The sequence below is a fragment of the Carcharodon carcharias genome, chromosome 3, assembly GCF_017639515.1.
Source record: "Carcharodon carcharias isolate sCarCar2 chromosome 3, sCarCar2.pri, whole genome shotgun sequence".
Lineage (NCBI taxonomy): Eukaryota > Metazoa > Chordata > Chondrichthyes > Lamniformes > Lamnidae > Carcharodon > Carcharodon carcharias.
In genome coordinates, this window is record NC_054469.1 from 195,233,072 (window position 1) to 195,257,381 (window position 24,310).

Here is a 24,310-nt window from a genome sequence, read left to right on the forward strand (position 1 = left end):
CGGTGGCTTATTGTCACGTGACCGCGGCGCATCCGTCCATCGTCAACGAATTAACCTTAATTGTTTTATTGTCGCACAGTTTACGTATCCCAACGCTAGAGCTTTTCAGGGTTTTTAAAATAAAAATGTGTTTTTTTGTGCGTTGTCGACCTCCCGCGCCCACAATGCCTTTCGCACTGCCCGCCCACTGTCACGTGACCCGGGGGTTATTTTAACCTCGAGCCAAAGGCGGCAAAAAAAAGTACCCGGAGGAAGAGAGCGAGGTCGTGCCTAGCCGGCCGGTGGTTAGTGTCCGGCCCAGGGAGAGTTTGGGTGGGAGGGGAAACCTCTGTCCGTACTACAGCATTCCCCCCACCCGGGGAGGGGGAAACACAGAGTGGGGGAGTCTGGCGGTGAGTCATCGGCAACTGCTTTTTAATTTTTTTGCGTATAAATAGAGGGCCCCCGGTCCTGCTCCGGGCTGTGAAGGACCCCATGTGTGTGGAATAAGGGTGACTCCTGAGAGGAGATGGGGAAATTCTCTCTCTTCCCCCCCCCCCCCCCCTCCCAACTTCTCCTTCGGGGTCCTGGATTGAAGTCTGCCTGTACTGTACTTTTTTTAAAAAAAATTCTTTCGGGAGTTTTCCTATCAGCTGAAGCGGCGGTAAAGCCCTGGCGGGATGGGTGAGGGGTCGTAAACAAAAACAGAATTACCTGGAAAAGCTCAGCAGGTCTGGCAGCATCGGCGGAGAAGAAAAGATTTGACGTTTCGCGTCCTCATGCTGCCAGACCTGCTGAGTTTTTCCAGGTAATTCTGTTTTTGTTTCGGATTTCCAGCATCCGCAGTTTTTTTTGTTTTTTATCTCTGGGTGAGGGGTCGTACCTGCTTGATAACACGGCTGTTCTAGGTGGTACCTCATGATCTGAGGGGGGCATGAGGAAGAGGGGTTGTCATTTCTAGCTGATTGCTGTGGGGATTCGTCCTCATAACATGGACGGAAACTTATTCCTCTCCCTCTTGGCATGTGGGTCCTTTACTGACTCTGCTATTGATCCCTTCTGCTCCCACCCACCCCGTCCCAGCCAGCTGGATGCGAGCACCTTTTTTCAGGCTCATGCTTGCACGTTAGGTCGTGGCACCTTTGCTCACAGAGTGCTGTAATCCAAGGCGGGATGTTGTCTTCTTGAATGCAGTGTAAAGCATTCTTGTATCCGCGAATAATGCATCTCTGAATTATTTAAACGGCAGTTTATTTGCGCCAAATGCTTTTTCGTTGCTGGCTGCGGCTGGAGCAAACATCGCGAGCATTTCGTTTTTATTTGAATTAGCACGAAACCATCCCGCCAAATAACGTGGACCTGGACGGGAAGTAGGCAGATGTGATTTGAGGGGTACATGATGTTGGAATAAGATGGGTTATAAAATTTTCTCTGGCGTATTCTTTGGAACGTTGCTTCTGGCAGCTGAAAGAAACATTTGGTCAGTCGTCAGCTCTCGTAAATCACACGTTTAATGTAAATATTAAATCAACTGACCTTCTGAGATCAAACTAACTTTTTTGGGGGAAGTGTAAATATTCTCCGAGCTGATTGCAGTGTAGCAAACCTACCAGTTGAGAACGGTTGCTCTTCCTGATTTCCCTTTTTGAAGTGAGGAAGGCTCTTTTATCCAAATAGTGAGTTTTCCATGGGAAACTATTTAGAATTGTGTGAAATATATTATGCAGGTTCTGGCATATCACTAATGCAAAACATTGGTCTGCTGACTTTTTAAAAAGAAACCTGAACCGCCTTTCTGAATTTTCATCCTCGGAAAGTGATGTGAAATAGAATATCTTCCAACCCTGTCCATCAAGTACCAGACATTAGAGTGATGTGGGGACAAAGCTGCTGTTATTTTTGACTAAACAATATGCAGTCACCTCAACATCAGCACTTAATTTCCTTGACCCATGTGACATTTCAGCTCTTGTCAGCCATTCTAGTAAGCTCTGAAAAGTTGAGCAATTAGTGTCAAATTGCAGTACATTAGACCTGTGCTTCGAACTTCAGTTGCTGCCACCTGGTATGAGATTGCCCAAGGTAGTTTTGCGTCCCTTCCGTTCATTAGCCTAAGCTGACTTCAAACCCAGGTCTGAGCAGTGAAAAGATGATGTTCCAACTCACTACTGTCACCTTAAAATGGTGCATTGAGCCTTGAAAACCTGGGGGGTGAATGCATAAGGGTTCTTGAAATGAATGGCCATTCCTCAATTCCAAGTGTTGCTTGTTTAGTTTTGTAAATTCTGTTCCTCCTGAACAGATAAGCCACCTGCGAGGAGTGCATACAATGTGCATCAGCATAGCCTTGCAAAAAGATATGGAAATATAATAAGCTCACCTCCTATATCTGGCTGTTATGACTCATTTAATGGTAAGAGAAGTTCTAAATGGACCCTGCTTAATGTAGCTATGTGAGTGAATATCCTTCAAAAACTTTTCAGTTTTAGAAAGCTTGCTCCTGTTTTTGTAATCATTGCAATTTTAGTGATTTTGATTATGATGTACTGCGCTCAATTTGTCTAGAATTTTGCCATAAAATTAAATTTCAGACTTTACAGTAAAAAGAGATGAGTTAATGTGGCTGCTGATTGTTAGCTAGCATAATGTTTATAAGATGAGAAACCAGATTGAAATGCACTTTAAGATTATGGACAAACTAGAAGGAATACACTAACGCAGGATCCCTAAGGAGGAAGCCGGAGCTCTTAATTTCACTTATAAATCTTAAACCTTGTACTTCTCAAATGTAGTCATTCCTAGGTTTCTCTTCAGATCAGAAATCTTCAAGATGTTAACCATAGCTTAGTTAGAACTTTTGCCTCTGGATCAGAAGGTTGTCAGTTCAAACTCTACTTCAGAGAGAACAAATATCAAGACTGATAAATAGGAATGCTGCACTGTCAGAGATACTGTCTTTCAGATGAGATGTTAAACCGAGGCCCTGTCTGTCCTCTTGGGTGTATGTAAAAGGTTCCATGGCATTATTTCAAAGAAGAGCAGGGGAGTTATCCTTAGTATCCCAGGCAATATTTATCCCTCAGCACTAAAACGGATGATCTGGTCATTGTCATATTGTTGTTTATGATGATCATGTCTGCAGAAGCTTCTCCCTTTCTTCCTCCTGTACATGTGGGTTTTTTGCTAACTGTCATTGATCCTTTGTGTGACAGTAACTATCCTTCAAAAGTACAATAGCATTTTGAAATGTCTGGTGTTTGTGAAACACGCTCTTTAAATGCACATCTTTTTTGTCTGTTATTTTAATGTCACTGAACCTTAGTGTTGAAATGCATTGTCTTTGTTTGGCCTCATCTACTCCAACTTGCCTTGCTCTACTGAGAGTGGATGTTAGTTCGAGGATCTGAGGCTCAATGCAAAAGTATTTTGGCATCTGACTGGAAATGTTCCAATAAAACAAAACCTTTGCCAAGGGTGTAGGAAATAAGATGATTTTAAAAAATGGAAGACAATGGCATTTGGAACCTTTCCTGGACTGTTTTTAAAGTTGCTGCTTTTGACTGAATTGTTTTCATCTTACTTTCTTCTCCTTCCTCTCCACCCCTGCCCCCCTCAGTTCTAACAATGACCACCAATATGAAGCACAGATTTGATGCCAATAAACCTGCACCACCTATAAAGGTAAATTCAGAATTCTTCAGGATTTGGATCAATTTATGTAAGACAGACTGGCTTTTGGGAATGAAAAGCGTAATGAAACTGGTAACTTATCTGTTTCTGAACAAACCAATGCTCAATCAATACTACTAATGAGCTCCATTTCAATTCACCTGAAAAGTTGCCCTAGTTAAATTTAGATCGTACAATAAAGGGCTGAAGTTAAATGCAACCTCTTCAAAAAGTCAACCTAGCATAACATGTACAAGACTTACAAAATATGTACTACAAGGCTATTGTACTCCAGGTACTGTTTTATAAGTGATGGGTTAACTGCTGAAACAGCATTTTTTGGCATATATTCACCTTGGGAGAAATAACTAATCTGTACGGTTTAATCTTTAATGATGTCTGCAACCTATTGTGTAGCACTTTCCCACGCTTGGTAAGGTGTGTCCACCACAGGAGTCATAATCTGTAGTGAAATAACTTTACTGTGGGAATTCTATTGCTACATGTACACAGTACAGTATAAATTATTTTCCCACGCTTGCAGTGTAATGCATGAATACAACTTGCATCAATGCTAATCATGCCTTTAATCTACCTTTGTTAGCTGGTTTTTAAGGTAGAAGTTTAATTAATTATTAGGGAAGATGAATGGATTCCAACTTTATTAAATAAAAGCCATTTGTACTAGGGTCAGGTAAAGTGATAAACTCAGTGCAGCAGCCCAGAGTACAATAGCTTGGTAGGCCCTCTTCAACTGCTAGGCCAAATTGTTGAAGTGTGTATCTCAGATGAGTAAAATCAGGTTTTGTGTTTTGCTGATCTGAAGATTATTTTAATGTAACTTACACTGGGATTGGTGGAGTATAGGTAGTTGAGTGAAGGGTTCTTATTCCTATAGTGTATTAAAACCATTTGGTGCTCTGACCTTTAAGTCAAAGGTTTGTGGTTCTAATACTTGGTCAGTGGTCTCTGTTGGATCAAAGGTTGAAAGTTATTGCTATTTATAGCAATTCTTCTTGCCATGAACCAAAATTACCCAATGGAAGGAACTGATTTTTATATTTAAGGGGTACAATGGAACATTAAATGTAAGGGAGAAAATATTAGAAAGGTGAGATGAAGTAGGTAGAAGGAGGCTCATGTAGAACATAACCAGAGGATAGATCTGATGGGCTAAATGCTCTGTTAATTATACATTGTGTTTACAGTACATTAAAGGGCCCAATGCCCACTATTTTGTGGTGCATTCTTTTTAGGTTTAAATCCACTTGAATCACTGCAATTTCCATTTTGCTAAGTGTTTATGAATTTATGATGTAAGTAGTAGTGCAGTGCATACTCATATATGAGTGGATTAGATCTATTCTAATTGCTTTTAGAATAATTTGAATGTGTTTTTGGTGCTTTGAAATTTTATTGAAAAGTTAGTTTACTATTTGAAAACGATGTGTCGAGTAAGACCTTTATACCTACCAAAGGCACTACCTAGTGTCTCTTGGTATATCGTAGATGAATGTTAAAAATGAATTATTAAGAGGATAAGAGATAGGAGCAGTATTAGGCCATTCAGCCCCCAAGCCTGCCCACTATTCAATAAGCTCATGGCTGACCTGATTGTGGCCTTAACTCAACTTTCCTACCTGTCTCCGATAACTCTCGAGTCCCTTGTCAATTAAAAATCTGTCTAACTCATCCTTGAATATATTCAATGACCCAACCTCCCCTACTCTGGAAGAGAATTCCAAAGACTAATGATCCTTTGAGAGAAGAAATTCCTCCTCATTCTCCATCTTAAGTGAGAGACCCCCTTACCTTTTAAACTGTGTCTGGATTGCCCTGTGAGGTGAAACATCCTCTCAGCATTTATCTTGTTAAGCCCCCTCAGAATCTTTTATGCTTCAGTGAAGTGAAATTTGCTAAATGAGTTTTCTTTTAAAAATGAATTGCAGACCAAGGTCCTCATTTGAAGAGATATTTTTATGTTCAATATAATTTCAGCATTAATTATCTGAACTACTTGAACAATCTGCTGCAAGAAAGGGGAGGGTGAGTGAGAAAGGAAAAGTGAGATGGAGGGACAGAGGGGGAAAAGAGGAGGGGAGAGAGAAGATATGTAATCTATAGTGGGTTTTGGATAGTAATCCAAAGTAGATCTTTTTGTGAGGTCTGTGTACCCAGCTCCCAAACCCTTCACAGGAGCATTCCTTGACTAAGTTTGAATAACAGCATTGCCCCTCATCTGGCTTGGTTCCTTTCATTCTGTTCTTTGCTTTCATGCTGTGGCTGAACCAGAACTCTTGTGGCTTGAATGATTGAGTTGAGGTACCTTCAGTGCTGTAGTTGGCTTCTAATATTTCTCATTTTGAGAGTAGCGGCTATACATATGATGGTCACTAATAAATCCAATCGGGAATTCAGGAGAAACCTTTGTTCCCCAGAGCAGTAAGAGTATTTATTTTGCCTCAATTACTTGCAATAGTGCACAGAATAGTTGCATTTAAGAAGCTAGATAACTGCCACAGGGAGAAAGAAATCATAGGATATAAAAATAGAGTTAGAAAAAGGAAGGTAGGAGGAGGCTTGTGTGGGATATAAATGCCAGCATAGACTACTTGGCCTGTTCTGTATATTTGATGTGCTGATATCTTGAAGCAAAGCACCAGTACTGTGATACCTGGCCTTCATCATTATCTGTTTATGGGATCTCATGTCTGCAAATTGCTTGTCTCATTGGCTTACAAAAATTTGGCTCTGCAGCACTTCCTGAGAGGGAAACAGTTCCCAAAAGATGGAAGTTTTTGTTCTTGTTGAAATGTTGAGCAATTTTCACAGATATTGGGTGGAGATTTAAGTGTCTGTTTTCCATTTCCTTGGTTTGGGAAGCAGGCATTTTGTGAATGTCAAGCAGCAGCAACAAAGTTGTACTTTAATGATCATTGAGGCTTGCCAGTGCCTGGCAAGAAGTGGGAGAAATTTTGCAAATTGGCATGGTTGCACTTGTCTGAGCCCTGCAAAAGTTGCCTTCTGTATTCAAAAGATTAATATGCAATCTTATCGAGCTTAAATGTTAATAAAATTTCCATTTCTCCCTTCCCATCTCCGCTTAGAGTTTATTTACTAGTGGAGCTATGAGTAGCACCACGTCAAGACGAACTTTACAAGTGATTCAACCGCTTGCTACTTCAGATCAACTTGTTGGCAGGCTTAATGAGGTAAGTCATATGTAAATTTCTCCTCTTGATGGTTCCAGTTTGGCCGATTTAACTGCTGGCTTGGTTTAGAATTTGAAGAGCATTTTTTAAAAGAAAATGATCTGAAGCAGAATCTTTGAAATACAAAACCTCTAATCACCTGTGTTTTGGGGTTGCCCAGCTCGCAAGGGATGGTGCACAATAAGCTTTTAAAGCTTGATAGCAATTTAGTTTGCATTGTGTATAAAAGACAAAATGTCACAATCCATTAGCACATTTTTATTTTAAAATTCTTTGCCAATCCTTTCCTTGATGGCACTGATTCATGCTAGCTGTGGCTCCACTGTCAATGACCTTCCAGTAATTTATCTAAAGGACTGAGTGTGGGTAGATAGCCCATAGTAACAGTTCAATCTTGATGGGTATCCAAGGCCATTTATGTCCTCATCCAGTACTCAGGTGTGTTTTCAGCAGGGACTGTTGCAGAAGGAGCTGATCAGCAAGTCTGGTTGTTGAAGTGTGAGATGTTATTTCTGAAAGTACAAAGCTTCATTGAGGTGTTTATGTCTTTTTACTAGAGCATTTTATGCTGCTTTAAAAATCATCAATGTATATTTGTTAATTACATACTACCAAAAATTAGTATATGGCAGAGGGTGACAAGTTTTTCAACACTGATTTTTTGACCAACCCTACCCTGAAAAACTTTCTTTAAAATGTGGTGCAAATGGTTTTTGTTACTGTAATGTATGGTAAAAGTGCCAGATGCAAGATTTTTGGTTTGCATTCTTTTTGCAGCCCAACAAGCAGTCTCCCAAAAGAAAACACTGGAATGATGATCAACCAAAGATCTGCAAGAAATCACGCACACAGATTGCTCAAGACACCACAGAAGGCAGCGATGAGAATTCGGAAAGTCAAGCCATTACAAGAGAAGCTTATCAACTTCTGGTTAAAGGTAAGTACTTTTTTTTAATATAGCTTTGCAAAATTCAAATTTATTAAATTTAAATGTTGCATTGTAAACTAAATTCTAGTTTTAACCCTGTGAGGTTTGGTAAATCTTTATAGCTAATCCAAGTTCCACATACTGGAAGGAGTTGGCAGAAGAGCGAAGAAAAGCCCTGTTCAAGGTTCTACAAGAAAATGAAAGAGTGGGTACTCTTAATTACTCTTTTTTTGTGTGGCCAATCATTTCAAATTAACACTAAATTTGGTTTGAAATGTGCCCTTTTGAATTTTCCCTTCCAGCTACACAAAGAAATTGAACATAAAGATGAAGACATTTTGAAGTTACAGAAAGAGAACCAAGAGCTTGCAGAGTTAGCAGAGCATGTGCAGTACATGGCTGATCTGATTGAGGTGAGAAGACTTCCTTTGTGGGAAAGGTGGGTCTCGATGGCCAAGGGTTTTCCATAATTTGCTTTGTGATGAGAAGAATTTGTAACTTGTTTTATAGCCCTTGCCACTTCCTACCTGAAGTTCATGTGTAAGCATGGTCACAGTTGAGACTGAACTAAACTATTTTACCTCTAACTTGTTTCAAATATATTTTGACATAATGCAGAGTGTTGATAGCTCTTCACGTTCTTTTCAAAACTTTAGTTGAGTCAAATTTATATTGAGAAGACTTTTTTGTGAAGCGGTGAGTACTTCCATTGCATGTACCCTAATATTTAGAGTAAGTACTATGAGGTCAGATATAGCATGGTGCGAAATACAGTGCTCTCTTCTGCATGGCATGACATTTTTCCACTTGCCACTCCAGCCATTCTGTGGCCTCCTGGATCAATGAAAGAAGCACTTGCATTTATATCATTCATTGTAGTCACTGTTGTAATGTTGGAAATAAGGTTGATAAATGAGTTCCACTACAACTAGATGAAGACTGTCCATAGTAAGCAAAATGGTTTTCACATATGACCAGAAAACCTAACATGGGACATTTTAATTTACATTGATGTAATCAATACTAGATTGGCGTTTCATCCTGAGATCTCCATTCCAATGTCTGCACCACCCAGTACCTACTTATTAAAAATTCATTCACTGGATATGGGTGTTAGTAGCAAGGCCGACATTAATTGCTAATCTTAATTGCTCTTGAAGTTTATGGTGAGCTGTTGTCTTGAACTGTTGCAGCCTGTGTGTAGGTACACTCACAGTGCTGTTAAGGTAGGAGTTCCAGGATTTTGACTCTACGACAATGAAGAATGGAGGTCCAAATCAGGATGATGTGTGACTTGGAGGGGAACTTGCAGTTGGTGGTGTTCTCATAGACCTGCTGCTTCTCTCCTGGATGATAATGATCACAGATTGGGTGATGCTGCAGTGTATTTGTCAATGGTACACACTACAGACATTGTGCCAAGGTGGAGGGAGTGATCATTTAAGGTAGTGGAAGATGAGTTGCTGATCAAGCACCCTGCTTTACCTCAAATGGTGTTGAGCTTGTGTTGGAACTGTCCTCATCCAGGCAAGTAGAGAGCATTCCCTCATACCTCTGTTTTGTGCCTTATATGAAGGAACAGGAGAAGGCCATTTAACCTCTTGAGCCTGTTCCAACATTCAGTAAAATCATGGCTGATCTGTGACATAACACCATATACCTGACTTTGCCCCACCCTTGGTTAACAAAAGTTTGTCGACCTCATTTAAAATTAACAGTTGGTCTATAATCAAATGCTGCTTGTAGAGGACTTCCAAATTTTTCCCTAATGTTTAACTACAAAAGGATTTCCTGATTTTATTCCTGAAGGGTGTGGCTCTAATTTTGCTTGTCCCAACTTCCCAACCAATGAACATATTTTCTCTCTAACTACCCAATCTGTTTCCCTAAATTGCCCCTTCTGGGGAACACAACCGAGTTTTTGTGTAACTCCCTGTAACTTGATCATTATGGTAAATCTGGACCAAATTTCCTACTGGCCCAGTATCCCTTTGAGGTGTGCTCAAGGCTGTCCTCGGTATTGCAGGCATGGACTAACTGAGGCTTTGTTTCTGTATGATAACTTCTACCCTCTGGAAAACCTTCAGAATTCCCAACTCTGACCTGTGTAGCAACAATATTTGTGGTTTGTCCAGTTAGTTTTCTGGTCGGTTGTGACCCCCGGGATGTTGTTAGTGGGAAATTCAACAATGATAATGCCATCAAAGGGAGCTGGTTACACTGTCTTGTTGATTGTTGTGACATTTATGTTGTATAAATGATGCTTGCCACTTACCAGCTCAGCCTAAATGTTCAGGTCTAGCAGCATGCAGGCACGGACTGCTTCAATATCTGACAAGTTGCAAATGATATTGAACATCGTGAAGCCATCAGCGAATCGACCCACTTCTGATCTCATTATTGAGGGAAGGTCATTGATGTAGCTGAAGAAGGTTGGGCCCAGGATGCTACCCTTGGGAGCTCCTGCAGTGATGTCTGAGGGTTGAGAGGATTGGCCTTCAGGAGCCACAACCATTTTTTTTTTGTGTTGGGTAGGACTACAGCCTGATGAGTTGTCTAGTAAAATTGAAGTCAGTGTGAATTGGAAGGACTCATTGATGTCGCAACCTGTCAAATGCTGTCTTGATGTCGAGGGCAGTAATTCTCAACTCTCCTCTAGAATTCTGCTCTTTTGTCTATTAGGAGCAATGCTCTAATGAGATGCAAAAAACAAATAGTCCTCATGAAACCCAAAGTGAGCATTGGTGAGCAGGTTGTTGATGAGTAAGTGTCACTTGTTAGCATTGTTGATAGCATCTGCCATCACCTTGAGAGTAGAGAAGTGGGATGGTAATTGGTCAGATTGTGGGAAGTTCTCAACCTTTTCTGATAAATGCCACTGTTAATGCTGTACTTAGAACAGTTTGGCTAGAGGCACAGATAGTTCAATAGCAAAGGTCTTCAGTGCTACAGCCAGGTTATTGTCAGAACCCATAACATTTGCAGTATCCAGTGTGCTCAGCTATTTTTTGATGGCACATGGAATGCGTTGAATTGGTTGAAGATTGCACTTGTACAATGGTGAGGATCTTGATGAGATGGATGATTCATTCGGCACTTGTGGCTGAAGAGATTGTAAACGCTACAGTTGTGTATTGTGCTGAACTTTGCCATCGTTGCGGTTGGGGATGTATACAAAACCACCTCATGCTGGATGTTTCATTCTCCACTTCCATTCACAACTGAATGTGGCAGGATTGCAGAGTTTTGATCTGGTCTGTTGGTTATGTGATCATACTGTATAGCTCCTATTGCTGCCTACTTCTGCTTAGAATGCATGGTGTCCTGTGTTGTAGCTTTGCCAGGTTTACACCTGATCTTTATGTATGCCTTATGCTGTTTATGACACACTCATATGCACTCCTCATTGAACCAGTGTTTATCCTGCTGGCTTGATGGTAATGGTAAAGTGAGGAATATTTTGTGTTATGAGGTTATAGTTTGTGCTGTTGCTTATGGCCTATTATGCCTTCTAGCAGCTCAAAACTGGGCACCAAGTATGTTCTGAATCTATCCCACTTAGCACAGTGGTAGCGCCTCACAACAATGCTTTTCAGTGTGAAGATAAGATTTTGTCTCCACAAGGCTGTGGTAATCACTACCAATACAGCATGGGCAGATGCATCTAAAACAAGTAAACTGAGTACAATGAGGTCAGCAAGTTTTTTTTTCTTGTGTTGGTGTTTTCACCACCTGTTGCAGATCCACCCTGGCAGTTATGCACTTCAGAGCTTTGCCAGTCCAAACAGTAGTGAAGGACATTGAAATCCACACCAAGAGTGCATTTTGAGCCCCTGTGGTCCTCAGTGCTTCATCATCTGAGGGAGGGTGTTGGGTGATGATCAGGTTTCCTTGCCCATGTTTCTCTTTGAGACTTCAATTGGTTCAACATTGACCCATGCCTATTCTCCCTGCCCTATATATTACTGTCACCACTCATGGGTTTGCCCTGTTGATGGGATGAGACATAACTAGGGATGGTGGTGGAGGAGTCTGGGATTTTGGCTAAAAAGTGACAATGATACACTTCTAATCAAGCAACAGTCCGATTCACTGTCAGACATTTCCTCAATTTTGGCACAAGATTGCCAAATATTAACAGAGGACTTTGCAGGTGAACTGAGCTGAGTGTGCCTTTCTATCTGAATCTGATGCCGGTTTGCTAGGCAAGTTCAGAGGGCAGTTAGGTGTTGGCCACAAGGAGTATGATATAGGCCTGACTGGATAAGAATAGCAGATTTCCTTCTCTAAAGAACATTAGTGAACTGGATGGGGTTTTGCAGTTTCATGGGCACCGTTACTGTGGCTTATCCCACATTTATTTTCCTAACTGAATTCTCCAACTGTTGTGGTAGGATTTGAACATTTTTGTCATTAGATTACTTGTCCAGTAACACATTGATGGAATACTCTCCACTTGCCTGGGTGAGTGCAGCTTTCACTTGCCTGGAAGAGTGCGCCTCCCACAACACTTGGGAAGCTAGACACCATCCAGGACAAAGTAGCCTGCTTGATTGGCACCCTGTCCACCATCTTAAACACCCACTCCATCTGCCACTGGCACACAGCAGCAACAGTGTGCACCACCTACAAGATGCACTGCAGCAACTAGTCAAGACTCCTTCTGAACCAGAGACCTCTACCACCTAGAAGGACGAGGGCAGCAGATGCATGGGTACATCACCACCTGCAAGTTCCCTTCCAAGCCCCACACTATCCTGACTTGTAACTATATCGACATTCCTTCACAGTCGCTGGGTCAAAATCCTGGAACTCCCTAACAACACAATTGGTGTTACCCACCTCACCTACATGGACTGCAGTAGTTCTAGAAGGTGGCTCAACACCATCTTAAGGGCAACTAGGAGTGGGCAACAAATGCTGGCTTAGCCAGTAGCATCCAAATCCTGTGAATGAATGGAAAAAAAATCCATTGTTACTGTACTTGTACTGATATTTGTACCTTAGTTTGGCATCCTGTAATTTCAGATTGTGTATTTACAGACAATGGACTACAGTAAACTTTGTTATCCAGCACTCTATCAACCAGAATTCTCTACTAACCGGAATTTCTGATGTTGCCCCTAATATGAATCCCACTTAACTTTGTAATTGCTCCTGGTTGGTAATCTGGAACCCCTACATGTGTACTGTATTATTTTGATGTATTGTTGAAGGTTGGAAGTAAAAATAATAATTATTTGCTTCCTAAGTACTTGTGTATCACTTTATGCTGCAAGTACAGCACTGTATTCCGTTGGTAAATGGAACTTTGTTAACTGGCGTTTTTGATTAACTGGCACCGCCCATTCCTGTATGTGCTAGATAGTAAAAATGTTAACTATTGAGTTTGTACACATCCCAATAAGTGCACAGTTGTGTGCAATTGCTCCGGAATGTCACTGCATTTGTGCTAGAATTGACTCTGTCCTGGATGTTTGTCAGCAAGTTTCTGTACCTAAATTACGATGGCCCACTATATTTAATTAAAAGTGCAAATATAATATATGCATTGCTTTTTAATAAATAGAAGTGAATGCTTATTTATTCCAGCTAACCTTTTTCCCCCTATAATTTCAAACAGAAGCTAACCGCACAGAGTGCTGATGAGCAGGAAGCTGAGTCGGAGCAGGAAGCTGAGTCGGAGCAGGAAGCTGAGTCGGAGCAGGAAGCTGAGTCGGAGCAGGAAGCTGAGTCGGAGCAGGAAGCTGAGTCGGAGCAAGAAGCTGAGTCCAATGTGGCTACAGAAGAACCTCTTGAGAGTTCTGAGTTAGGGTCTGATAAGGAAGAAGATTAGGTACATTATATTCTAGACTGCCTAATAAAAAGCTGCTGACACCAAAGGGGAGGGAGACTTATTTCCCCTGCATAGTTTTCTGAAAGAACTTCAGTGCTGCAACAATGACTGCCAGTTATATGAACTGCCATCCTCGTCATCTCTAATATGAGTGGTCTTGTGTAATTTTGTTCCATGCATAAGTTGATAATTGCATGTTTAAAATATTCCTTTTTATGTAAGGAACTGTAATAGGTAGCAAATAAACTTAATGGACAAGATTACTAAATCTGTCCTTATTTGATATGTAAATGCATTCCAGGAAAATGTACATTTAAGAATTTATGCTTTTAGTTGACATTTTAGTGTATACACCATTTTGTGTAATAAATTTTTGTAAAGTTCTTTTACTTTTCAATTTGGTATTTGATATTAAATGGTTTTCTATTTGGCAGACATAAAATAGTCATTTGCTACATACCATGTCATATGATCACTGGTTCTGTAGTTAAACAGAAACCGTTAGAGCAGATAAGTTCTCAGCTATGAAAATACATTTGAGGAAATGCTTCTATTTAGAGATGTTAATCTGATGAACCAATTGCAGTGATGAATTAACCATACTCAGCACAGTGAGATTTGACTTGGCTGTGTTGTAAAGTTAATTGGGACAAATGGCTTTCTACTGTACATGGAGGGGAGCAAATCCAGATGTAGCATTCATGCGATAAATGACTTTCAAATTGCTTAAACTGTCAGATGACAGAAGATAGGTAGCAGGACAATGGAGAGATGCTAAAAGCAAAAAAATGAATGTGCAAATAGTGTTTGGAGAGGGGTGGTGGAGAAATGGGGGGAGACCCAACAATTAAAAATGCAATGAAATAGGAAGGTGGAAACTGGGCTGCAAATATAGCACAATTATCAGTGTATTTCCAGTTTTTCCTACTTTCATTTTGAGCTTCTAAATGTATGTGACTCTTATTCAACATTACATGATGCACTTGATATCCTCAATTCATTACTTAGTTTTCTTTTAAACAGATACAAGGAATTTTGTGTTTTGTTCCTCAGTTTTAAATATTTGTTTGGTTGTCACTGTTCGAAGGGATGGTTTAGAGGAATGGTTGTGTTGGTCAGCTTGGCTCAGTTGGTAACAGTTGAGTCTGAAAGTTGTTGTAAGCCCAATGTAAGTGCCCAAATTTGACATATTTCCAGCTTTATAACCAGAAGTGCTGCTTTGTCAGAAATGTCTTCCTTTGGGATTTCATAGAGAACAGACATATTATGCAGGGAAATCTCAATGTTTCAGTATCCTACAGTTTTGCATGTACTGCAAGGTACAGTAATCCATTTAAGTTTGTTGAATGTGACAAAGTGTTCAATTCTTCATGTCCAATAGTGGGAAAGCTGTTTTTCATTTTCTGTGGGATGTGGGTGTTGCTGGTTAGGCCAGTATTTATTGCCCAGCTCTAATTGCACTTGAAGATGGTGGTAAGCTGCTGCCTTGAACCGTTGCAGTCCATGTGGTGTGGGCACACTGTTGTTAGAAAGGGAGTTCCAGGAAAATAGAATAAAATCCACCTAATCTATAGAGAGAAATGTGGGTATATTGAAAAAAGCAGGCATAGCTTCATAATTGTTAACTTTCCAATAGGCAGACTAAAAGCTTTCTCTGATATAATTGTGCACTACAATACATATCACTCAATAACAACTTGCACTTTTATATGTATAATATGTTTTAGTGTATCAATATGTTTAGTGCCTAAAGGCACTTTACAGAAGTGCAATTGGAAAAAAAAAAAGACAATTAAGCCCAAAGGAGACATTAAGACAAGAGACCTAAAGATTGTTCAGCAGTTGGTTTTACAAAGCATCTTGAAGGGGAGTATTACGACCAGGTGAGAAGGGGTGAACTGGCTCTCTTCTTCAACTTTCTCGAGTCAAAGGAGGAACAAATTTTTAATCACTAAACCAGAGGGAAAAAATAATAAAGCGACGTCACACACAGGCATTAGAAATAAGGGAAGTTAAAGAACAATTTTTTTTAAAAAGCTAAAGGAAGATATGTTTGTATCCTTTGATTGCCCTTGCATATATATTTTTAAACATTGCGGCTGAGTTTGGATTAGTTGGTTTTGAGGATGCAGTCAATGTAGAAGATGGTGCAATTATTACGAGATTTCTAGTAAAGTTGGCTTCCAAACCAGCTAATACACTTGCTCTAAAAGTGAGAAGAAGAGCCCAGCTTTAAGCCTGTTTCTTCTGCTGAAAACTTTCTTCCAATCTTGCCACAGTGGCTACAGCCTGGCCTTGAAATATTTCACCCGTTGTGTATTTCCAAGGGGTTTTGGGTGGGTTTGTCTGTGGCAGCCATTGTTTTGATATACAGCATTTTGCATTTTAATGTCTCTTCCTTAGTTATGAGTTTCGATGGGTGGCTGGATTATAGGAAATGTCTCTCCTCTCTCCCACACATCTTCACCTTGGATGGTAACCTTGTATTCTTAAGTAGTTCTGTCTCATTTTAATTTCCAATCAGTTAAAAATAAAGGGGCATAACTTCTGTGACAAGAGGCAAAGGGATGTGGGGTGGGGGAATTGTAGAGTTTTGAGCTTAGAAGGTTGAAGATATGGTTACCAATGGAGAGGCAACAGGAATGGAGGTTGCATTAGAGATCAACTGGAGGGATAGAGTTTTTGGAAGGTTGTATGGCTGAAGACAGTTATAGATAAGCTCAGGATGAAACTGCTTTAAGAGTTTGAAATCTCTCATCATTAATCATCACCCATAAGAATATAGTCCTTAGTTCAGCAGATAAATATGTGTCTCAATATGGTATGCCAGAGTGATCTCTTGATTTGTCAATTTCATCTAGGGCTGTGATGGGGTGTCACGGTTGCCTATCTCTTTTCAGCAAGGGAAAGAAAATCCAGTTGGCTTTTCCACTCTCGATCTTTGCTGGAAGTATGTGCATGAGCAGGTTAAAGCCTATCATAAGGATCACAAGTGTTCATTGTTCCTGAGCTTGAAGTTTTTTTGATTTGTGTATGGCAACTTCTGGCTTTAAATTCTATTGACTGGCAAAGCTTTCAGCTGAATGGCAAATTGCACCTGATGTTAGTGATTCTTAGACTAATGGGTCAAATGACCACGTAAATATGCAGAACCACTATACTTTATAGGACTTACTCATGTCAATACACCCAATGAAATATTGGTTTGCACTGCTTGCAGTATTTGAATTTTACAATCACTAGCAATGGAATGTATTTGGCAGAAATATAGGATAATATCTTTGAAAATTAAATTAGTGTTCTAAATCTCAAGGCTAATAGACATTAGGCCATTCACCATTTCTAATATTTTTCCAAAGATTATAATGGAATCAGTGATGGGGAGATGTGTAATGGTAATGTCACTGGACCAGTAATACATTGTGGGCGTGGTTTCAAATCTCACCGCAGCAGCTAGTGGAATTTGAATTCAATTCATGAAATCTGGATTTGAAAGCTAGTCTCAGTAATGGTGACCATGAAATTATCATTGGTCATCATTAAAAACCCATCTGGTTCATTAATGTCCTTTTGGGAAGGAAATCTACATGTGATTCCACAGAATGTGGTTGACTCTTAACTGCTGTCTGAAATGGCCACTTAGTTTAAGGGCAATTAGGGATGGTCAACAAATGCTGGCCTTGACACCTTTCAATGAAAGGAAAAAAAATACAAAAAAGTGGAACCCTAAGTGTAACATAACCTACTGCTTGCAGCAAAATAAACTCGGGACCTCTGCTCCTTAAAGTTTGTGCAAAGTATTTGGCTATTTATGTTTCAATATAGTTTAAAAATGAGCAATGCTGCGATCATGGCCTAATTTGGTCAGGGGACCTGTTGGCAGCTGGCTAGTGACAGTGTTTGGTTTTCATTTCCAGAAAATGCCCAGTTTGGACATCAAGTCATATATATGCATGTACTTATGTTTATTTGATGCAGCACCTGCAATATAACTGCAGCATGCAATTCAACAGAAGAGAGTCCACCAAGGGGATAGTCCAGTGCCACTTTCAGCTTGTAGCCCACATTAAGCCAAAATTAATTAATTAGCAACAAATAGCTTGCATTTTATAGTTTCAGCAAAGAATGGATTGTTGGTTCTTCAATAACGTTGGTAATTTTACTTGCCTTAGGTATCAATGAGCAGAATACTTTAAACTTGAGTGCACATGCACAGATCTGCATATTGTTTGACTTTAGAAAGATGAGGATACATTATAGTTCAGTACTTGCACTGATGTCAAACCAATAACCAAAATATACTGAATCAACAAACATATCCTGTCCTTATCTGCTTAGTTTTTTTCTGCACTGTTGTTTGTTAGTTTTCCTGCCAATTGTCATGCACACTGCCAGACATCCGTTGCTCCTTTCTGCCAGGTCCAGATGATAACACATAAACATTTGCAGTAGAAGGTATATAAGTATATACTTATACTTCAAAACAATCTTAACTATTTTGCAAAGCAAATAAGAACTCGGGCTGACAGGAAAAAAAAAAACCTGAACCCATCAGATGAAATTTCAGAATGTTGTAGGCAAAATCAATTTGAAATAACTTTTATTTGAATAAATGGTTTGAATTTTATCTCTGTTTAACCAGTGGAATTAGCGTGCTGGTTTTCTGTAATGCAGACCAGTATAGTTCATGGTCTACCCCATGTCTGTCTGCCCTGTACAGCATAAAATAGATATAGCTAGGCTGTCATTCTCTTATAAGCTGGGGAGTTAGTTATTTGCCAAAAGGGAAATCTGAGGGGAATTTATTTCCTACAATTTTTATTTCCCTACTGCTTGCCTGACAAATGACCTGTTTGTACCTCTTTGCTATTCATGCTCCTTTCCTTTAGCAATATTGGCAACAAGAGGAGGGCCTTTGTGCCTGTCCCACCATTCAATTATATTGTGGCTGATCTGTATCTTTCTTACTTCAACCAGCTTGGTTCTGTAACTGTTAATACCACTTCTCAACTAAAATCTCTGAAGTTCAGTTTTGCAATTGTCAGTTGACCTAACCTCATTTAGCTTTTCGGTGGGACAGGTTTCCAGAGTTCCACTACCCTTTGTGTGAAGAAGTGTTTCCTGACATCACCCCAAACATTTTGAGGCATTTGCCTAATATCTGATCCCATCTACCTCTTCTATTATCTATATCTAAGGTTGATGGCAATCATCTGTGGCTCACTGTTACGACCAGATGAGAAGGGTGAACTGGCTCTCCCTTGTTCAACTACCTTGGTGGTCATAGCAAAGGTTTAAGTTTCTTTTTCAGGAGGATATGCCTTTTCCAAATCCGAATGTATTTAACTGTTTAAACTGTAAGCAATAAGGAACCAATCAAACAATGTTTTGAGTTGAAGAAATTTAACCACTAAACCAGAGAAGAAAAATAACACAATGTCAAACATTTGGCCCCCCCGCCACACATGCAGGTATCAGAAATTAGGGGAGTTAAGAGTCCATTTTTTTTTTAAAGTTAAGAATTTACAATTAAGTGTCCTTAGATTATCCTTGAGGAGTAGATTTTAAACGCTACGGCAGATTTAGGTTAACTGATTTATTGGATGAGGTCAGATATAGAAGATGTTGCAATTATGAGTTCTGCGTTTGCTGGTAGATTTTTTGGTAGAGTTGGCTTCTCAAACTGGGTGACATATTTGTTCCAAAAGAGAGAGGGCAGTTATCAGCCTGTTTCCTCTGCTGAAGACTTTCATGACGCCATCTGTGTCACTTGCAATCTCTCAAGTGGCTGGGAAGCCTTGCCTTAAAATACTTCACCCATTATGTATTTCTAATAGGTTTTGTGTATCTCTGTGGCTGCCACTGTTTTCACATCCAGTACTTTGCATTTTTAACACTTCTTCCTTTTAGTTACGAGTTTCAATGGGTGTCTGGATTATAGGAAATGTTTCTCTCTTCAAAATCCCGAGGGTGATTTGTTTGTTTCTCACCTTCACCCTGGAACGTAGCCTTGGACGTTTAAGTGGTTTGCTCCATCTCTGTTCAAATTGCAAAATTTCAAGTCAGGTGAAAGTTGAAAAATCATATTTTCAAAAATAAAGGGGCATGGCCTCATGCTACTCATTGGCTGCTAAAAAGCATCAGTTCTAAGGGATAATTCACTTACATCAGAGCTTATGTATACATTTCCAAGACATGGGCTTCATGGATGTCAAGAGTCAGCTCTCCTGAAGTACATAAGCATATATAGTCTGGCCATGGTGTTCTGCTCTAGGACAGGTCCTAATTCATTTCTGTCTCAGGATTCTTCAGCTACCTACTAGGGAAGAGTGGTTCAATTGCTTCCCTGTTGTCTTCCTCAAGATTTATTGTTGGCGTACCTTCTAGATTAGGCTGTAGCCAAGCCTAAGCCTGTGGAACCTCTAGCTCTACTTACCCTTTATTATGGGGGCTGGGCATTCCACCAACACCCATCAGAGCGAGTACTCTTGTTAGATATCAAAATTTAGAGCTCTATTAAGATATCACCTCGAACTGTGCAAAACTCATTCATGGCACTAGTAATGGTCTAAATAATGTGCTGAAGTATGAGCAGATAGGAAAAGACAAACTGATCAAAATATATACTTAATCCATCTGAAAATATGTGAAAAGTTAATGGATTTTTTAAAGACAAACTGCTTGACGAACTTGAGCTTTTTGATACCATAGAGGGTGGATGAGGGCAGTGCGTTTGATGTTGTGCATATGGACTTTCTAAAGGTGTTTGGTAAAGTATCACATATCCATGTAAGCAAAATTGAAGCACATAGTGTAAACGTTGCAAAAGTAGCATGAATACTAAGTTAGGGAATTCAAAAAGAATTGGATATATATTGCAGGAGAGAAAAATTGCAGGGTTATGGAAAAAGGTCATGGGAGTGGAATTAACTGGATTGCTGTTCTTGCTGATGGTAGCTTAGTGCAAGTTTGCACATCGTTAAAGAACTGGCAACCAATGAGATCATATCAGTGAGATATCTGTCTTGGCAGTTCATTCAGTTATACCTTATCATTACAATGCAAAAGAAAACTCTGAGGAAACTAAATTAATTTTATTTTCAATGGGAATATAGGTCTGGACTCCCTTATTAATTTTCAAATAACTATTACCAAGAGGCAGGAATGATTGCCAAGTAAAATATTGGCATTAAGTCTGAACATACTCAGTTACCATTGAAGTGACAGCATAAATAATTCAGATGAATGTCTGTAAAATCACTGACCCATCTCCCAAGTTTTCTTTTTTAAAATGCCAACCAGAATAAAGCCAAGTCCCTTATCCTTAGTGATGTATGACTCCAACTGTACTTCAAAATGCACTCAGAAGTTGCAACAAGAGAAATCTCAACCTGTATAGAATCTTACTGCACAGAAGGTGACTATTCAGCCCATTGTGCTTATGCATCTGCCTAATATTTTTCAGGTGGATCATGCTATTCTGTCCCTATCATCAATGAAAGCTCATCTTACTAGAACAGTACATAGGCAGTCATTTCAGTACTTAAAATATGGTGAGTAAATTACCAGGTGATATCTAGATGGTGTGAGCCATAGCTCAGTGGCTAACACTCTCATTTCTGAGTCAGAAGGTGATAGGTTCGAGCCCTAATCCAGAGATTTAGCACATAATCTAGACTCTCTTCAGTGTAGCACTGAGGAAGTGCTGCTGGGTTGGCAGTGCTGTCTTTCAGATGAGATGTTAAACTAAGACCCTGACTGGTTACTGTTGCAAAGAAGAGCAGAAGAGTTCCCCCAAAACCCTAGTCAAGGTTTATCTATAAACCAAGATCACTAAAACAGATAATCTGATCATCATCTAATGTTTGTGATGGATATCCTGAGGATCATTTACCAATCCTCGCTAGATACAGGCGGGGTCCCAGAGGATTGGAGGTCAGCGAATGTTGTACCATTACTTAAAAAGGGTGCGAGGGATAGGCCAGAAAATTATAAGCCGGTCAGTCTGACTTCAGTGGTGGGCAAATTATTGGAAACAATTCTGAGACAGGATAAACTCACTTAGAAAGGCACAGATTGATCAGGGATAGTCAGCATGGGTTTCTTAGGGGGAAGATCATGTCTTACTAACTTAGAATTTTTTGATGAAATAACAAGGAGGATTGATGAAGGTAGTGTAGTCGACGTTGTCTACATGGATCTCAGTAAAGAATTTGACAAGATCTCACATGGCAGACTGGTCAGGAAAGTGAGATCTCATTGGATATAGGGGAAGGTGACAGGTTGGATCCAAAATTAACTCAGTAACAGGAAACAAAGGGTAATGGTCGATGGAAGTTTTTGCAAATGGAAAACGGTTTCCAGTGGTGTTCCACAGGGCTCAGTATTGAGGCCCATGCTGTTTGGTATATATCTATTAATGTTTTTGACTTAAATGTGGGAGGCATAATTGGAAAATTTGCAGATGACATAAAAGTTGGCCATGTAGTTGATAGTGAAGACAATAGCTGTTGACTCCAGAATGATGTCAATGGTTTCGCTGAATGGGTGAAGAAGTGGCAATTGGAATACAATCCAGAAAAGTGTGAGGTAATGCATTTGGGGAGGACAAATAGAGCAAGGGAATACTCAAAAATGGGAAGTTATTGAGAGGGGTTGCGGAAGTGAGTGACCTTGGAGTGCACGTCCAGAGGTCCTAGAAGGCGGCAGGACAGGTGGACAAGGTGGTCAAGAAAGCATATGGAATGCTTTCCTTTTTTGGGCAAGGTGTTGAATACAAAAGCAGGGATGTAATGATGGAACTGTATAAAACACTGGCTAGGCCACAGCTGAAATTTTGTATATATCTCTGGTCACCACATTACAGGAAGGACATAATTGCTTTGGAAAGAGTGCAGAGGAGATTTACAAGAATGTTGCCAGGGCTTGAAAATTGCTGCTAAGAGGAGAAATTGGATAGGCTAGGGTTGTTTTCCTTCAAACAGAGGAGGCTAGGGGTGACCTAATTGAGGTGCACAAAATTACGAGGGGCCTAGATTGGGTAGACAGACTAGCTGAGGAGTAAATTACCAGGGGGTATAGATTTAAAGTGATTGGTAGAAGGATTAGAAGGGACATGAGGAAAAACTTTCTCACCCAGAGGGTGGTGGGCATCTGGAATTCAAAGCCTAAGTTGATGGTTGAGGCTGAAACGCTCAACTCATTTAAAAGGTACCTGGGTCTGCACCTGAAGTGCTGTAACCTGCAAGGCTACGGACCAGGTTTTTAAAAATTTATTAATTCATGGGATGTGGGCTTCACTGGCTGGGCCAGCATTTATTGCTCACCCCTAGTTGCCCTTGAGAAGGTGGTGGTGAGCTGCCTTCTTGAACCGCTGCAGTCAATGTGGTGTCGGTACACCCACAGTGCTGTTAGAAAGGGAGTTTCAGGATTTTGACCCAGCGATAGTGAAGGAACAGTGATATATTTCCAAGTCAGGATGGTGAGTGACTGGGAGGGGAACTTCCAGGTGGTGGTGTTCCCATCTACCTGCTGCCCTACAATGAATTCCTACAATGCATCTTGTAGATGATACACACTGCTGATACTGTGCAATGGTGGTGGAGGAAGTGAATGTTTGTGGATGTGGTGCCAGTCAAGTGGACTGCTTTGTCCTGGATGATGTCCAGCTCCTTCAGTGTTGTGGGAGCTGCATTCATCCAGGCAAGTGGAGAGTATTCCATCACACTCCTGATTTGTGCCTTGTAGATGGTGGACAGGCTTTGGGGAGTCAGGAGGTGAGTTACTCGTCGCACGATTGCTAGCCTCTGACCTGCTCTTGTAGTATTTATTTGGCTAGTCCAGTTCAGTTTCTGATCAATGGTAACCCTCAGGATGTTGAAAGTGGGGGATTCAGTGATGGTAATACCATTGAACATCAAGGGGCGATGGTTGGATTCTTTCTTGTTGGAGATGGTAATTGCCTGACACTTGTGTGGCGCAAATGTTACTTGCCACTTGTTAGCCCAAGCCTGGATATTGTCGAGGTCTTGCTCCATTTGGACATGGACTACTTCAGTATCTGAGGAGTCACAAATGATGCTGAACATTGTGCAATCATTGACGAACATCCCCACTTCTGACCTTATGATGGAAGGAACATCACTGATGGAGCAGCTGAAGATGTTTGGGCCCAGGGCACTACCCTGAGGAACTCCTGCAGTGATGGCATGGAGCTGAGATGACTGACCTCCAACAACCACAACCACCTTCCTTTGTGTTACGTATGACTCCAACCAGTAAAGAGTTCCCCCCTGATTCCCATTGACTCCAGTTTTGCTTGGGCTCCTTGATGCCACACTCGGTCAAATGCTGCCTTGATGACAAGGGCAGTCACTCTCACCTCATGCTGGAAAGTGGGATTAAAATGAGTGGCTAAGTTTCTTTTTCGCCTTTAGGCCGGCATACACATGATGGTCTGAATGGCCTCTTTCTGCACCATAACTTTTCTATGGGTCTATGCCTTGCTGTGTGCAAATTACCTGCCAGGTTTCTTACATTACCTCAGTGAATACACTTCGGAACTTTGACTGTAAAGCAGTATGTGATGTTTTGAGGTTGTGAAAGCACTATCTAAATTGAAGTCTCTCTTTTATTTTAGTGCCCATCTGAGAGAAAGATTTAGGTCCAAAACTAATAACCCCAAGT

At 40.4% G+C, this 24,310-nt stretch overlaps 1 protein-coding gene across 1 annotated transcript; it reads left to right on the forward strand.

The window, feature by feature from the left end:
- Positions 1–2,373: 2,373 nt before the first annotated feature.
- gmnn (geminin DNA replication inhibitor) lies at positions 2,374–14,007 on the forward strand. The gene is made up of 7 exons (XM_041184928.1): positions 2,374–2,392; positions 3,596–3,660; positions 6,756–6,860; positions 7,638–7,797; positions 7,911–7,993; positions 8,091–8,201; positions 13,412–14,007. Exons 2-7 carry the CDS (start codon positions 3,604–3,606, stop codon positions 13,622–13,624), a joined length of 729 nt encoding a protein of 242 aa, XP_041040862.1. The 5' UTR covers positions 2,374–2,392; positions 3,596–3,603; the 3' UTR covers positions 13,625–14,007.
- Positions 14,008–24,310: the final 10,303 nt, after the last annotated feature.

Coding starts and splice junctions, on each gene's coding strand:
- gmnn (XM_041184928.1), top strand. CDS start 3,604: ATGACCACCAATATGAAGCACAGATTTGATGCCAATAAACCTGCACCA. Junction 3,661..6,755: donor AACCTGCACCACCTATAAAG/GTAAATTCAGAA, acceptor ATCTCCGCTTAG/AGTTTATTTACTAGTGGAGC. Junction 6,861..7,637: donor TTGTTGGCAGGCTTAATGAG/GTAAGTCATATG, acceptor TTCTTTTTGCAG/CCCAACAAGCAGTCTCCCAA.